Source organism: Sminthopsis crassicaudata, chromosome 1 (assembly GCF_048593235.1).
Source record: "Sminthopsis crassicaudata isolate SCR6 chromosome 1, ASM4859323v1, whole genome shotgun sequence".
NCBI lineage: Eukaryota > Metazoa > Chordata > Mammalia > Dasyuromorphia > Dasyuridae > Sminthopsis > Sminthopsis crassicaudata.
The window spans coordinates 189,068,190-189,086,090 of NC_133617.1; the positions used below are offsets into that span (position 1 = coordinate 189,068,190).

The 17,901-nt window shown below is 36.9% G+C and overlaps 1 protein-coding gene across 3 annotated transcripts in view; it reads right to left on the reverse strand.

Moving 5' to 3' along the window:
* RIPOR2 (RHO family interacting cell polarization regulator 2) overlaps positions 1-11,329 on the reverse strand; it is a 235,859-nt gene extending 224,530 nt beyond the window's left edge. The window contains exon 1 of one of the 3 annotated variants that reach the window (XM_074272877.1): positions 11,220-11,329. In XM_074272877.1, coding sequence (XP_074128978.1) covers positions 11,220-11,295 — 76 coding nt within the window. In that variant the 5' untranslated portion in view covers positions 11,296-11,329. Of the gene's footprint in view, positions 1-6,389; positions 6,521-11,219 lie in introns of those variants that run through there. The other 2 variants (XM_074272902.1, XM_074272917.1) reach the window with 2 other exon arrangements.
* Positions 11,330-17,901: the final 6,572 nt, after the last annotated feature.

A 17,901-nucleotide genomic window follows, 5' to 3' on the forward strand; every position in this document is an offset into this window, starting at 1 on the left:
GTAGATAGCATAAATATTATTACCCTCACATTACAGAGTGGAAAACTGAGCCTGCCCACAGTCATAAAACAAGTCAGTGTTGGATCCAGGGTTTGAATCTAGGCCACCCAAAATATTTCCCTCTGCCTTTCTACTTATATATGAAATCCCTACCATTGAAGATAGCCTTTAAAAAGCTTCTAAAGGGCCCATTTTGACTGAATTAAGATGTAATCCCATGGACAGAGCTTGGTTGATATAAGAGTGTCTGGTCTAATTCTACTTTTGGCCCATATTATTTGTGTCATCATTTCTCTTTGGGCTTCACTCCTCACCTGTACTAGATAGCCTCTGAGACCCTTTCCAGATCCAAAAATAATCATCTAACCTGGGAGGGATCATAGATAGGATCATCTACAATAGATTTGTTTCCTTAATGTCCCGTTACCATCCTTTATCACCTGGTATAAAAAGACATAAAGCAAACTTAAAGAGGAGAGATAGAGAAGGGTGGGAGGCTAGTCCCACTGAGACCCTACAGTAGGAATGGCCAGAAAAGCACTGTATACCTGATGAGGCTTCCCTAAAGTGATACCCAGAGGTGGGGGTGGCAGGGAAAGAAAAAGGAAATCAAGACAAATTCTGCTTACATGGCACAAGCTTACCTTTTTTAAAGCAATGACTACATACTTATTGGTGGGAAGCTTGAAGGGCTGGGTGAGCTGACTAATGGTATCACATATTTTCATGGCATTTCATGGCATGTTTACAAATACATACATATACACACATCTATACACACATCTATGCCATACATTTATACATACACATGTATATTTATATATGCATGTACCATATATGTATATTTGTATGTATACACACATACATTTGAATATTTCTTATCCTCACAGCCACAATCTGAATCAGGTAGTACACGTATTATCATTCCTATTTTACAAATGAGAAAAACATTCCCCTAGAGGAGAAAAAAAAATTTTCCCCAATGTCCCATACTTCATAAATACCAGAACAAAGATTTAAACTCAGACTTCTTGACTTCAAATTCAATATTCTTTCCATCATGCTATCCTTTCTCTCAGCAGATCCCACACAGTCTTCACTTCAGTTAAGCAGCTAAATTCACTGACTCAGTGTTCATTGCCGAAGAACACATCTTTGTTTTTCTCAGAAGGCACAGAAATTGAGAACCTTTTAAGGCATAATACTAAGAAACACTGATGGATTCTAACTTTGTCGATTATGTGTCATCAAAAAAAAAATCTCAACTATTAGAGATTAAGTAGAAGACAGGGGATTGTTTCTATGTATGTAGGTGTAATATGAGGTATGAGACCCTTCAGAGTTCCCCCACTATCTGCAGCCTTCTACATGTAGGGAATGTAATAACAGAACATATTAGCCACCCATATGTAGGAAAGGGAGAATGAAACAAGCCAAAATGCAGTGAGGATTTAAAAAAAAAAATTAAGATTTTTCTCTCTGTCTTTCATTACCTATTCCATGTTTAAGATATCACTTTTTGATCAAATGACTTGGCTCTTTTCAACAATGAGGTGATTCAAGGCAATTCCAATAGATGTGTTATAGAAAAAGCCATCTGCATCCAGAGAGTTATAAAAACTGAATGTGGGTCAAAGCATAGTATTTTCACCTTTGTTATTGTTGTTTGTTTGCTTGCTTGGTTTTTTTTTTCTTCTCTCATTTTTTAAAAATCTGATTTTCCTTGTGCAGCATGACAAATGTGGAAATGTTTAGAAGAATTGTATATATTTAACTGATGTTGGATTTCTCACTATTTAGAGGAAGTGGAAAGGAGAGAGAGAGGAAGAAAAATTTGGAACACAAGGTTTTGCAAATGTGAATGTTGAAAACTATCTTTGAACATATTTTGAAAAATAAAAAGCTATTATTATAAAAAATATAAAATATCACTATTGTTCTAATAAGGATACAAGCCCAAGAAAGAAGATAGATAAGGGGGAAATAGTCAGGAATATGTTCCTTCCTGGCAATCTGGTTGGCTGCTTAGTTGACAAACTCCTGTCCTCCATCACCATTGGTGTAGAAGACTCTCTTCTTCTCATTCTGATCATTATAGGCTCTTTCAGAGATGGAAGGGGCATGAGGAGCTAACTAATCCAACTCCCTCCTTTTACATAAGGGGAAAATAAGAGTAAGTGATTTGGCCAAGGTCACATAGGGGTGAAATCTGAATCCAAGTTCTCCAATAACAAATCCAATATCTTTTTCCTAGTCTTGTATTAAATTCTCCATGATGGTTTTGTTTAGTTTTTCTGATCTTCTGTCTGCCTGATTCTGCCCCCAACTGAAAATAAAAATAAAAAGTCTCTATTTGTGCACATGCACTGACTCATACTGGGACCCCACATGGGAGACAGAGAGAAAGAAGAGATTAGATACAGACTTTATATATAGTTGGAAGGTGGCACCCCGTGTTACCCACATGCTTTAAATTACAATCATTAATCACTGGTTCCACACATCATCACTGAAGGAGATTAATGTGACCATCCCCATTCTACAGAAGAAATTGGTGCAACTGCAGAAATTAACTGATTTGCCTCAGGCCACACAGTGAGTCAAAGTCAGACCCAGGATTAGAACTCAAAAGGTTCCAAGTCCCAGGCCTCCACTTAGTACATTCTCATTATGATTGTTTATCGCATGCTTCTTTAGCAATTATAAATCTTACCATCTGCAAATAATTATATCTTATAAAAATACATACAATGCATTTTCATCACCATCTGTACTATTAGAGGTGTTCCCAGGCCCATCAGCCTGCTTTCAAATTTCCTGATTAAACTAAGTCTAATACTAAGTAAGGTTTCCTCCCCCTTGAAATTGTCCTGATAGCAGCTGAGCTCCCCATTGGTAGTAAGAGGAAAAGTCTCTGGGGGTTCTTTGAAGACTTATCAATATGCACTCATTATCTGCCTTTTTATGCAACATTAGCATGCAAATCCTTTATGGTACTTTTTTCCCATTTACTTTGAAAATTAAAGAGATAGATTAATATGACTATATTTATACCAAATCCTCAGTGGGTGAAGCTTTTGGGCAGCAGTGACTATTGACTAGAACATTAATCAAATAGATAGGCTTTTATTTTGTCTTCCATTCCTGAAATTTCTTTCCAGAGTCTTCTTAGATGTCAGATTTGGTTTTTTCCAATCTATTCCTTAATTGAAGCAAATGCCAAGTGGATTGCTCCTCAGAGTGGAAATAATGCCTGGACACTGTAACAGTGCACTGCATGGAACCAGGCCCACAATTGGAGACAGAACAATCTCTCCTCAAAATCACCTTCTTAAATGGGAATTAATAAGGAGGGCCTATATGGAGTTTATGGGAGGCTTTCTAGAACAGACACACACTTCATTCCAGGCCCACTCACTTTTATTCTACTTTTAACATATCTCATCCCTTTGTGGATAGAGGAAAAAACATAGCCTTTCTACCAGATACACAAGCAAATGAACAGTTATGTGTACAATTAATTCAGAGCCCCTCCCTCAATTAAATCGACTTTTAACTTTAACAGCATAATTGTCAGCATCTTGGAAGGGAAGGGCAGTTTATCACCCTATTGTTCTACTCTGAATCCTTCTGATTTCATGGCTAAACTGACTAGGTCTTCCCCTGACCATCACTGCCTGCTTCCTTGTGCCTAACTATAGGATTATAACTTTAGAGCTGTAAAAGACCTTTAATCTTTTTTTAAAAAATAATTATTTAACGAAGTAATACTTTAATTACTTTAAGTAATGCTTTATGAATCATGTTGGGAAAGAAAAATCAGAACAAGGAAAAACCATGGGAGATAGAAAAAAGAAGAGAACATAGCATGTATTGATTTATATTTTCCATGGTTCTTTTTCTGGATGCAGATGGCATTTTCTATCCAAAGTTCATTGGGGTTGCCTAGGAGCAGGTAACTAATCTGATCACCTAATTTTACAGATAGGAAAACTGTGGTCCAATTCACACAGGTTACTGCCTGCTATATTCCTGTTTCTTTCCACTTCACGCTTCCATTGTGACTTCTGGAACCCCCATTTTAGTGTTATTTCCCTTATTTCTTGTTTTTGCTGTAAAAAATTATTTTGTATACATTTTTGCATTTATTTATATGACTACATATTATTTCCTAGCTCTCTTTTATCCCTGTCTTCTCTCTCCCATAGAATGTAAATCCTTAGAGCAGGGACCATTTTGTTTTATTTATCATAGTGCCTAAAACACATTAGGTATTTAACAAACAACTTACTGAATTCACTTAATTATTTTTGCCATTCATGGTGTTGTAGGCATAATAATCACAATGGATAAAAAATTGATTTCTTGCCTAAAAAATTAATTTTATTGCATTAGCCTCTCCAAAACTATCTAGCTCTTTACTATGACCCTGTAGATTTGGTGTAAGAAGCTCATTGTCATTGTGGGTCACTGTAAATATGTTCTTATACAATTAATCAGTTTCATGAATCTTGATATTTTGAAAAAAATTACCTAGTTCTTGATGGTCTAAATCCAGAGAGGTTTTTAAGATGATTTGTTCCCTTAGCATTATTGAGGTGTGAGGGTGGGGAAAGAGGAGGCTATAGAGATGCCTTATTACATGGATCAGTTTTCTGTCTAAACAATGGCCAGATTTTCAAACTAGTGATTAATTTCTGGCTAATCTCAGATCACAACAAACAACCTGAGGATCAGAGACAGAGACACTATGAATAACTTAGCCTTGCACCATTGCATCCTTTTGCTGTTTTTCTTTTTTTTTTTTTTTTTATGATCCCTATTTATATTTCAGTTTTATTCCCCAATTCCCCACCCCCCTCTATATCTTCTTTTTTGTTTCGTGCTTTTCCCAGAGATAAGCTAAAATATCTGCCCCGATCAATATAGGCACAAAGAGAGCACTTTTTCAACCAACAGGACTTCCTTAAATTATTCAAAGTATCTCCCGTTCTCAGATTTCCCATCCTTTCTTCCTTGACAGTATACACTGGAATTGTGCACTTGGCACTGGTGGTACTCACTGACTATGAATCATTCAAGGCAGGAAGGAGGAGGGGAAAGACTCTGAAGAAATAATTTTTCACTATGATGACAAAATAGATAATGTCACATTTGGAAATATGTAAATAATTCTCAAATAAGAGAGGAACACAATTGGTTTGTTCCTTCCCTAAAAGAAGAGAATCAGAGGAGATTTCATGGCAGCTTTATCTGCTATGTAAACAAGATGCTGGTTTTAGGGCTAAGGAGAATGAACAATTTCTTAGCTAAAACTATTATTGCACAATATCCACATGTGACTGAATTGGAGTTCATTAATAACCACAATAAAGCAATGCAAATAAAAATTAAAAATTTGAACTTGCAAATAATATTTTAAGTTCTTATTTTGCTCTTGATTTTTCTTTTTAAAATTAAAATCTTGTTAAATACCAAAAAAAAAACATTTCCAAATATTAAGAACAGAAAAATATGAATGTATATCAAAAAGTAAATCTCTATGATGTATAGTTTCTTTTATTATATATGTGTAATATATTAAATATAACAAGACTGTACCAACATCCAACTTATATGTGACTATCTGTAAATTTATTTTCAAAAAATGTTTTACTAACACTCCCAAAATACTTTTAAAGCAATTTTTCTTGTGCTAGTAATTCATATGTTTAGAGATTGAAAGGAAATTAGATAGCAAGAAGGTGCCCTCCCTGTACCCTACTTCCCCATTTCCCAAAGAAGAAGCCCTTGCAAGTCTAAAGGATCATGCCCTATGGTATCAAAGATGGGGAAACACCAGACTGGCAGGACTTCCATGTTTGGCACCGAAGCAATCCGCCTCCAGCATTTCCAAGCTGGTCTCGACTTGTTCAGTGTCTGTATCACAGATCAAGGAAAGCCATCTTCCACCCAAAAGGTCCCCACAAAGTTAGTGCAAATTCCCTGTGGGGAAGTGCAGCTGGCAGAAATGTGAGAGGAGTGTAGGTACGACAAGATGTCTGCCCACCCCAGCCCAGATAAACACTGTAAGCCAGTACAGTAAGCTGATAGTAAGCTAATGCTTTTTAGTAAGATGATGCTGCTTCTCGCAGCAAACCGGGGACCATCTGTGGTGTAGGAGAGCATGGTATCTGTGAGAAGCTGCCAGCTAAAACTTTGCCTGTGCATTTTTGAAAGGTGTGTTCTTTGTCACTCCCATATGCCCCCCCAATCTCACAGAATACCTTAGTGCTCCTCCAGAAGTCACAGCTCACACCAGCTCATGGTTCCACAGCCTGCTTGGAGTGGAATCTGAGAGCACAGCTAGCACTAGTCTGGGCTCCCAAGTTCCCTGTCAGGGAGCTTACCTCTTCCTGTAATAAAGATGCCATTCCTGATTTTTGCAGTTAATTTCCATTCCCAGAACCTCAAAGGCTGCTGCAGGAGGCAAGCAGACAGAATGGCACTGCTCTGAGAATCCCAAGCTTCGCAGATTATGCCTGCCAGATCTCAAGTAGCCAAATGGTAGGGTACAAAGTCACCCTGCTGAACTTGAGCCTCTCTCTGGGAGATGAGGGCTCCTCTGTTTGGACAGGGTCACCTAGGCTATTATGGGGAGTTGAGTAAAGCTGACCAGTCAGCCAGTCAGAAGAGCAAAACAAGACTATTGCCTCATGTTAGCCTGGGGGAAAGAAGCTGGTACACATCCCCTTGACGTGGCCTGGCCCCAATTCTTTCTCTAATCTTAACATCACATCAGGTTTGCCACCATTTTCTCTTCAATGGGACAGAGAGAGCCTGTTTGTTTCCATTCTTCTGATTGGCTCCCTTAGAGAGAACTGTGCTTGGATTTTATAACAGCTGTTCCTGGTCCTGAAAGAAACTTGGTGTAGTAGATAGAGACTGACTTTAAAAACAGTTAAATTTGTATTTAAATCCTGCTTTCCACAAAAGTTGGATATGTGAACCTGAACAAGTCACTTGGCCTTTTAGTGCCCTGGTCAATAAATTGCAGAGTCAGTAGAGATTTCCATTTGTAAAAGCATTTTCCTCATCCAGAATTCTTTTCACTGATGAAACCATAGACACAGACCAAATCAATCAATCAATCAATCAATCAATCAATCAATCAACCAAACAAGGTAACATCCCAAATTCAGAGTTTAACCTTTCACAGATGTAAGGAAACAAATACCACCTATCCAACGACAGAACCTCCTTAGTCTAAGGCAGTTCTCCTATTTGGTCTGCTTCTGCAAATTAAAATATAATTAGTTTTTCTCCAAAAATTTGTCTCAAGAACTACTAGGGCAGAAAACACTTTTTCCCCCTGGATAAAAGTACTTCCTCTATCTTCATAGACTTCTGGAAAGCAAGTATGTACAAAGACAAAAATAGGATTTTTGAGTTCTGAATTATTCAGAAAGACCATTTACAATACCTGTCTTGTATATTTGTTTCCTCTTTTGCACTGCCTTATTTAGGAAGGCTGAAAATTGTAGGGTCTATCAAGGAATATATCATTTGCAACTGCTCTCCCTTGTACCTTGTCTCCACCCCTACCTGCATCTCCAATACATACCATGGTAGTCTCTACATTACCTCCATTTGGAATCCCTAAAGATGGCTATGGCTGCTAAAGCAGCAAGCAGAATTCGTATCTCTTCAGCTAATCATCTCACATTAATTAAGTGGTTACTATGTACCAGGTATTCTGCTAGATACAGGGGATTTACAAAGAAAGAAGTAAGACTGTCTGCCCCTCTGGCCTTCACTGTGTAGGGTACTACCTTTACATTCTCCTTGAATTCATGGGGGGACTTTTTCTAAATAACATGAACCCTGAGGTTCTAGATATTCAGAAGGATAGAGGCAGCCAACACAGACCATTCCATTTTTCTCTTGTGTCTGTCCCTCACCCACAAACACTGCTCCCAATCTGGTAGCTATCCAGAAAATGCATGGCAAACCCAGTTCTTCTCCAAATATTATTCAGTCTTGCACTGAATTTGGTCTATGTAAACCTGTAGAGCTAGCCTTATCTTATTTGGTAACCATCTTTTTTTAATGTAAACACCACTGATAGGTAACACATGATGTTCTTCACACCTTTGCATGAATGAGTTTATAAGATTTTGTCTCCATGTTTTATAGCTTAGAAAGAGTAAAAAAAAAAAATTCTGAAAAGAGCAGGATAATGGAGAAAAACTTCCACTAATTAATAATTTTGCTTGGGACTTGATTTTGAATATAAATTAAGTCTTAAAATGCTTATGCTTAAGATTTGAAGTGAGACCTTTCCAACCATCTTATCTCTGCAGGATCTTTATTCACTCCTTTTTCACCTTCAAATGTATGCAGGTCCCCATTTAGCTTGAAAACAACTTGAATCTGCAACTCTTCCTGGCTCATCTCTCCTCTTTACAAAGCACAGCATCTGGCAGAAGCCTGGATGGAATGTCAATATCTAGTACAAGGCAATGGGTGCTTTTGATCAGTCATGTGGCTTGGGTCAAAGAAGGCAAGACTAAAACACTATTACCAAAAGGGGGAAAAAACCCAACCTCCCTGAATTCATTTTTTTTTTTTTTATTTTCCATTTAGTTTTTAAAAAATAAATGTTTTATTCATGCTTTAAAAGTAATCTCCAAACATCATTGTTCATTCTTAATGACCCCAAATGAAACCTCCTTTGAAACAAACAAGTATAGGTAAACAAGAAAAACCCATGTATCATATTTGCCAAGATATTTATCAGGCAATCTATCTATCTATCTATCTATCTATCTATCTATCTATCTATCTATCTATATATATATATATATATCTATATCTATATCTATATCTATATCTATATCATTCTACACCTATGGTTGATCACTCTCTCCTAATAGAAGAGAAGAACCATTTAATTTTAATATTAGACTAGATACAGATTATACATATATCTTAACACATAGGATTTAATATTAAAGCCTAATCTGAATCCCCTAGGACAATGGCATGGCTAAATATACATCTGTTTTTTATAAATCAAGTAAATATTTTTTCAATTGACTAGGCCTCTACCATGCTTCAATGTATCTCAAGCTGAAGTATATTCAGACATTCATGCCACCCAGACTAGTACAAAAAACACATACCCCAAAATCTGTCTTCTATAATGGTTGCTTCCACAGTTAAAGTGTCTAGCTTTATTTGTAATAATAATTATTTGAAATAATTGTGATTTGCAAAGTTACAAGAACAGAGTTTGGAAATTAACCTAAGAAAGAAAATGGAAATAGTAGAAAGGCACATTCTAAGGGAAACAGTAACATATTTAGTTATTTCAGTGGAAAACCAAAATATTTTGCCAACTGCATTTCCTTTTAGAAGTGTCATTACCTAATTCTATCAACCAGCTAAATTCATCAACAATTCCACTTCCTTTTTGGAGATAAAACTAAGTCAGAAGAAGGGAGAAGAAAAGAAATCAAAATTGTATCCCGAAGTCTTTAATGAACTCCAGAGCCTCCTTTTAGGAGTCTTACTTCTCTACTTCTAGCAGAGTTGCTATTCAGGTCTTTGCTGCTGGTTCTTATTTCCAAGCCAGCCATTGGTCAAGAGTAGCAGATAAGTTATCTTTCCTCAAAAATCTCAGAAGCCCCAAATGGATTCTATCAGATCCCCTTTTCTATTACAGGAAGTTGAACCTTGAAGTCCTTTCAAAAAATACAGCCACTTTGTCAATAACTGACATTTTATCTAGTATTTAAAGATTTTTAAAGCTTTTTGCCTGCATTCATTCATTTAATTCTTATGACAGCCCCATGAGGTAAATGCTACAGTTATTATTTTCATTGTGCCTCAGGGTCACATAGCTAGTAATTATCAAAGGCAAAATTTGATCCTTCCTGATTCCAAATCCTGTATACCCTCCAATATGCCATGCTGCCTCTCACAGAGACTTTCTACAAAGTTTTATGGTTTATGAGGGTCACCAAATTATAGAGTATATCTAGACTTACCTTACTATTCTTAATTCTTTATCGGTTTAATTGTCCTCATCAAAGATTTACAACACAAAAAAAGAATTCACAACAATTAGCAAATGAAAGTATGGGGAAATTTATATTCTGCAAGACTCAAAATATTGTTTTGAAGCCTTGAACATTTTACACGTTGAGCCTCTCCTGGGGTTATTTATGAAACAAAACATTGCATTTGAGAGCCAAGATGTTGAGAGAGAAACATCAATACATAAGTATTAATTAACATATAACAGAGGATAGCTTTCTCCATTTAACTTCAGTTCAAAAATTTCAGAAGTAGTTAACATCGTGGAAAGAGAGACTTGGAACTGGAAACTGTAGACCTGAAATCATTCTCACTTTTGCTTAACTGTATGACCATGGGCAAACAATTTACTTTCTCTATGTCACAAGTGCCTTCATCAATAAAATAAAGGAGAGACCTTTTTGATATCCTCCATAAATTCCCCAAATCTATTGAATTATAGTCTACATTGCAGGCAAAATTGGTGTTGAATTTTAAAATAACTTCAGTAGGATCTCAAAACCTCTGGATCTTACTATTTAAATCTTAAAGGATTCCCCCTCCCCTCCATCTCACTTTTACTGCAGAGGAAACTGAGTCACAGAAAAACTGTGACTTGTCTATGATCATTCATATAGTATCCAGAATCTTGATTTAGACCAGATCTTCTGACTTCAAATCCAGGGCTCTTTCTACTCAAATTTTTGACTTCTTTATATCTCACCAGGATGGGGCCTTTCAAAGGAAATGAGATCCCTTAACCTGTTAGTTCTACGGAATCCTAGTGATACTGTTATTTGATACCTGTCTGATTTAGCCCTTTCTATTTTACCTCCATACTGAACAAAAATTCCTATTACTCATACCCATTTGGCTGCTGTAAATATTTGTTTGTACTTAAAATCTAGATAAGTTCCCAAGAAAAGGGATTTTCTTGTTCTCATCAGTTACAAGGAATTTTTACCTAGATATTTCTTGGGGCAAAATTGAAGGCAGAAAGATGAAGACTAGAAAAGAAAGAAAGGTGAGGAAAGAGAAGTGACAGGAAAGCATATGAGGAGGAAAAAACAAACAGGAAAAAAAAAAAAAAGAAAGGCTATGTAGGAAGGAAAGTGGTATAGGTTATGAACCAGCGGCTTTGAGCTTATCAGATCACTTACGGCTGAACTGTCGCCTTCGGACCCTTTCTCTCCATGGTCTGTTTCTGATCCAGTGCAATCTTGAAGGTAACACCATGGTCCCAAATGATTTAATAACTTCTCATGGCAGGAAAAAAAAATAAGGTTTTAAAGTAATGCCAAATAGTCAAGAAAGTGAGGTCCAACAACATAAAATAAAATTATAGCTAATCTCCCTTTTACATCCAAAACCTTGATGAGTTTCTTTTGGCCTGTTACTTGTATAAAGTGAGTGATCTCTCTTCTTCCTTGATTCCAGGCTGGCCCCAGAGGCTGTTACTGCTGTTGGGCCTGTGGAGCACCAGCCACTCTCCTCAGTGCCTGCCCCATGTTTTATGCATGAAGTTGATGGCCAAGTAATTTATTCTAGAGGAGACAGATCACTGAGCTCCTGTGTCTGCCCTTGTTTTAGACGAGACTGCCAGGAAGGTTGGAGGAGGATAGATGTATAGAATCACAGAATGTTTGGGATCCTTAGGTCAGCTTCTTTTTTTAAAGGGGAGCAAACTGAGATCCAGAAGAGGAAGTAATCTGCCCATGTTCAACAGTCAGTTAGTAGCAGAGCCAGAACCCAGGCATTCTGACTTCAAGTCCAGTATTACCTCTGCTGAACCACATTCAAGTAAGAGGACCTGAAATGGGAATCATCCCAATCAGATGAGAAGGAATTACTATGCTTTTCCTAAGGAAAAGCCTGATCAGACTTTATCATGTAGGCTAAAGTTGAAGTTATATATAGCACTGTATGAGCTCCATGAAAGTAAAGATTGTTTTAGTCTTTGTAATCTCCCGAGATAAGGTGCCTTGTATGTGGCAAGTGCTTAAGAAATGCTTGCTAAATGATTCATTGAATATGGAATTATTTGTTGTTCAGCTGTTTTTAGCTGAACTCTTTGTGACCCATTTGGGGTTTCCTTGGCAAAGATACTGGAGTGGTTTGCTGTTTCCTTCTCCAGCTCATTTTCTAGATGAGGAAACTGGGGCAAACAGGTTTAAGTGACATTCCTAAGGTCACACAGCTGGATTTGAGCTCCAAAGATGAGAGACTCCAAACCCAAAATTCAGTATCTCACTGCCCCAGAGATCATTATACAAATAAAGAAAATAAAGCCTAATTAAAATAACTTGCTTGCTGTTATCTGGGGTGATTAGGTAGAGCAGCAAATTAGAGTCAGGGAGCCAAACCTAGGTTCAAATCCAGCCTCAGACACTTATGATGTGATCCATGCAAGTCACTTCACTGCCTCAAGTTTCCTCATTTATAAAATAGAGATAATGATAATACCTACCTGTAGGGGGGGGAGTGTGAGGATCAAATGAGATAATTGTTAACACAGCACATAATAAGTGCTATATAAATTTAACTATTATCATTACATGATTCTTCATCTCTGTGCCTTTATATAGTCTGGTCTCTACTTCCTCATTTCCTTCAAGTAGATCCTCTAGCTTCCTTCAAGCATTACTACAGGAAACTTTCTTCTGATCCACTCATCTTCTACTATCCCTCTTCATCTTTCTATTAATCAGGATCCTCTCTGGGTAATTACTTTGTATATAGTACTTTATTTAGCTCATTACATATCTTTAATTTAACTTCTGGTGTGTGTTTTTTCACTCCCAATAGGATATATAATCTTTTGGGGGGGGTAAGAATGGTTTCATGTTTTTGCCTTTGTATCTATACCCCCTGACTAATACCAGGTGAATAGCATAAATATTTGTTGAACTCATGCCCAAAGTTACAAAGCAATTAACTAGAAAGTGAGCAATTTGAACCTAGATCCCTCAACTCCAAATCCAGTTTTGTTTCCACCATGCCATTCTGTTTCACTCTTTGCAAAGTGACTAGTAACACCAGGTTTCTCCTTTACACACTTAAATATTTTAACAGTTCAGTTTCAGACTGTCTTTTAGACCATCATGTGATTTCACACACTTTGTATGCATTTTGTATTTAATTTCCTATATACATGTTGTTTCCTCCCAATAGGATGGAAGTTTCTTGAGAGTAGGGACTTTTCCATTTTTGGATTTGTATTGGCAGGGCCTGGCACATTAATGTTTCATAAATAGTTGAGTTGAGCTGAACCAAATACCACAGTTCATAGGGGAGGATACTCCATCCATCTATGCATATCATCATTCTTCTCTAAATCAGTAAATGTTTTTTGAAAATTGCTGTGGATGAAAACCCATTCTTCTATGGCCAACCTGTTATTGACAAACCTCCAAATTTAGTCAGATCAGACACCTAATCTCAGGCCCATTCTCAGGTTTTTCAGTATGGTAGAACCTAAAAGAGCTTTCATGATGAACAATTCCACACCTCAAGAGGCATGATAGGGAGCTTTTATCATTTTTATTTTTTAATTATATTATTAAAAAATTTTGAAATCAAAAGTCTTTTCATCCCTACCCCAATCCTAACCCCATTTCCCCATTTAAGAATGAATGAAAAACAAAATTCTTATTACAAACATGCAGAGTCAAGCAAAACTTGGCCTTGTCCCCATTGGCCCTATCCATTTTATCTCATTCTATGTTCTGAGAGCATCCCCTCTCAATTAGGAGGTAGGTGCTCTAGAGCTGTGGTTATTCTTTATACTGATAAATATTCACATTTTTTTAAAGTTTCAACATTTATTTTTCTAAGACTTTATGTTCCAAATTTTTCTTCCTCCCTCCCTTACCTTTCCCTTCCCTAAGACAGTAATATATGCAATTCTATTTTTTCAAAGTTTCAATTGTTGTCATGATATAAATTGTGTAAGATTTTTCTTGATTCTGCTCACTTCATTCTCTATCATTTATACCAGTCTTCCCAAATTTCTCTGAAATAATTTCCTTCATCATGTCTTACAACATAATAATATTCAATCACCTTTATATATCATAACTTGTTCAGTCATTCCCAAATTTATGGGTACCCTTTAAGATTCAAATTCTTTGCCACCTCAAAAATTTATAAATATTTTTGAATATCTTTAGTTAGAGTTTGTTTTGTTAGGACAAATTCTTCCTTGAGCAAGTAGTTGATACAGTGGATAGAGCAGTAGCCCTGGAGTCAGTAGGACCTGAGTTCAAATCTAGCCTTAGACATTTTCTATGTATGTCACCTAACCATGTTTTCCTCAATTTCATCATCTGTAAAATGAGCTGGAGAAGGAAATGACAAACAACTCTAGTATCTTTGCAAAGAAAACTCTAAATAGCATCATAGAAAGTTGGACATGACTGAAACAACTCAACAACAACAAATCTCTACTGTCTAATTCTCCTCTTCCCCTTCTCCCTGTCTTCCCATTTCCTTGAACAAAATGTATTTCTGTAAGCAACTCTGTGGGGGTGAGGGGTGGGGGTGTAGAAGTATGTGGGTAGGTATTCTTCCCTCTTTTGATTAGTTTAGATGAGAATGAGGTTGAAAAATCAACTGCTCTTCCCACCCCCTCCTCTTTGTATAGACTTGCACACCATGTTATATGAGATAATTTTCTCTAACCTTCTTTCCCTCTCCTTCAGTGTCCCCACCTCATCCCCTAGTGTACTCCTGTTCCACAGGAATAATTTTATGAAAGGCAATTTTGTAAATTTCCCGACATATTTCCAACATCATTCTACTGCTACTATACATGAGCCATATGTTCCATATACTAACTTCCCCTCCCCAGATTTTGTATTTTTCCCACCACTCAATGTTGCTCAAGTTGTTCCTCCTCACCTGAAATACTGTTCTCTTTACTCTCTAACTAACTGGCTCTGTGGCCTCTGTAGGTAGGTTCCTTGGGCTTCAAGTAGAAATTGAATGACCACTTGGGAGATATTATGTAACTTGGGATTGGGCTGGATGACCTCCAAGGTACTTGCCATTCGGGATTGTCTAGCGATGAAATGTGAAGACCAAGTTAGCACCCCAGATACCTTAGAATCAGCCAGAGTCAGTTTAAGCAAAAGTCCTTGGTCTTTATTCTTGGTCTTTAGGGGTAGAAGCGAAGGGAATGGACACAGGATCTCTGCGACCTTCCTTTTCCTCCTTTACTGACAAAGTGACTCTGGCTTGTCTTACTCCACCCCCTAATCCTTCCCACAATTCTCTGTATACATCAAAAGATTGAACTAGCACAGAATAATGGGAAGGGCCATATTCCAAGCATATGCTAATAAAGTATTGTCCAATTAGTAATTAGCCTTAAGTGCTCAGTTGTCCTACTTGAGTGCATCTACTCAGAGTTTCAGCCCTTTACAATGAAACTCATCCATCTTTCAAATCCTGGTTCAAATCTTATTTCCATGAAGCCTTTCCTGACTATCCTAGCCTGTTAGGATTCTTACAAGGTGCTAAGTCACTGGAATGGATATAATTATCTAATTTAGCATATTTAACAATTCTCTAGTTCAGTAATGTATTTACTAGAATTCCATGAGATTCACACCTTTAAGAGAGCATACTTTTTAAGGCACTCCCACAAACCTACTCTTGGAGGTGGATTCTGATTCCCACACTCTAGGAAATTCAGAATCAGGAGTCATTTGAGAATCCACTGTGGTGCTGGCTGGAGACACTTGGACAAGAGCTCTCTGGAACCAAAGAAAGAGATATACACCTCTAAGAAAGCTAGCTGAGCCCCAAGTGAAGGAGATAAGACTTGAAGAAGAAAATAAAGGATCTGGAAATAAGATTTGGAAAGAGACAGTAAAGGACTTTAACTCTTGGCTGGATTTGGGATTATTGAACTGAACTGAAGCCAAGGCTGGCTCCAGAAGCTCCCCAAGAAATCCTGCTCCCAGAGAAGGATCACAATCGAGAGGAACAGAACTTCACACTAGCCCACTAGGATCTCTTACTCTGAACTCCTACAGCACTTATTAGGCATTAGGCTTATAGATTTAAAGATAGAAGGAGGACATCTTATCTCTTCATTTTACAAGAAGTTGGAACCTGGAGATGTGAAGTTAGCTAGTTGCTCAATATCACATAGGTGGTAAGTAGTGGGGCCAAGATTTAACTCTAAAGCCAGTGCTTTTTTCACTGACTTTGAGTAATTAGTGTAGTTCACATTAGATTGTCAGTTATCTTTCAATAAGTATGCCCAATTTGATTAAAAATTATTTAATAACAACAAATATATTTCATAGCTATTCATAATCTCCCACAATCATACACCTTCTATACCTAGCCCAATGTTGCTAGCTCATCATCTCCTTCAGAAAAAGAGAGATTTAAACTGGGAAAAGATCTAGAGATCTTTTAAACCAACTTCATCATTACGAGATGAGAGAACTAAGAACAAGATAGGTTGTGTGTATGTAAAAATATAATGATGAATGTTTGAGGAGATGTGGGAAAACTGGGATACTAATACGTTGTGGTGGAGTTGTAAACTGATCCAACAAGAGCAATTTGGAACTATGCCCAAAGGGCTGTTAAATTGTGCATATCCTTTGATCCAGCAGTGTTTCTACTGGGCTTGTAATCTAAAGAGATCATAAAGGAGGGAAAGGGACCTACATGTGCAAAAATGTTTATGACAGCCCTTTTTGTAATAGCAAGAAACTGGAAACTGAATGGATGCCCATTAGTTGAATGGCTGAATAAATTGTGGTATATGAATGTTATGGAATATCATTGTTGTATAAGAAATGATCAGCAGGATGATTTTAGAGAGGTCTAGAGAGACTTACATGATCTGATGCTAAGTGAAATAAGCAGACCAGGAGATCATTATTCCCAGCAACTGATCAATTCAGATGTATGTGGCTATCTTCAATGAGATGATTCAGTCCAGTTCCAATGGTCTTGTGATAAGAGCATCATCTGCAACCAGAGAGAAGACTGTGGGAATTGAAGGTGGATCACAACATAGCATTTTCACTCTTTTTGTTGTTTTTTTGTTTGCATTTTATTTTCTTTTTTGATCTGATTTTTCTTGTGCAGCATGATTTTTGTGGAAATACATATATAGGAGAATTGCACATGTTTAACATATATTGGATTACTTGCTGTCTAGGCGAGGAGGTGAAGGGAAGGGAAGGAGAAAAATTTGGAACACAAGACTTTGCAAGGGTGAATGTTGAAAATTATTCATCTGTATGTTTTGAAAATAAAAAGATTTAATAAAAAATTTGAAAAAAATTAATATGAAAGTCAAAAAATAAATATTTCTTTATGAATCATGTTGGGAGAGAAAAATCAGAATAGGGAAAAATCACAAAAGAAAAAAATGGGAAAAAAGAGTGAACATAACATGTGTTAATTTATATTCGTTCTCCATAGTTCTCTTTCTGGATGCAGATGATGTTTTCTATGAAAGTTTATTAGGATTGCCTTGTATCACTGAACCATTGAGAACTAATCATTGCAGTCTTGCTGTTACTATGTACAATGTATTCCTGGTTATGCTTGTTTCGCTAAGCATCAATTCATGTAAATCTTTCCAGGCTTTTCTAAAATCAGCTTGTTCTTCATTTTTCATAGAATAATAACATTCCATTACTTTAATATACTGTAACTTATTCAGCCATTGCCTAATTGGGTAGCTACTCATTTTCCAATTCTTTGTTCCACAGAAAGAGCTACTACAAACACTTTTGCACATGTGGGACCTTTTCCCTCCTTTAGGATTTCCTTGGGATACAGACTCAGTAATGGTACTGCTGGGTCAAA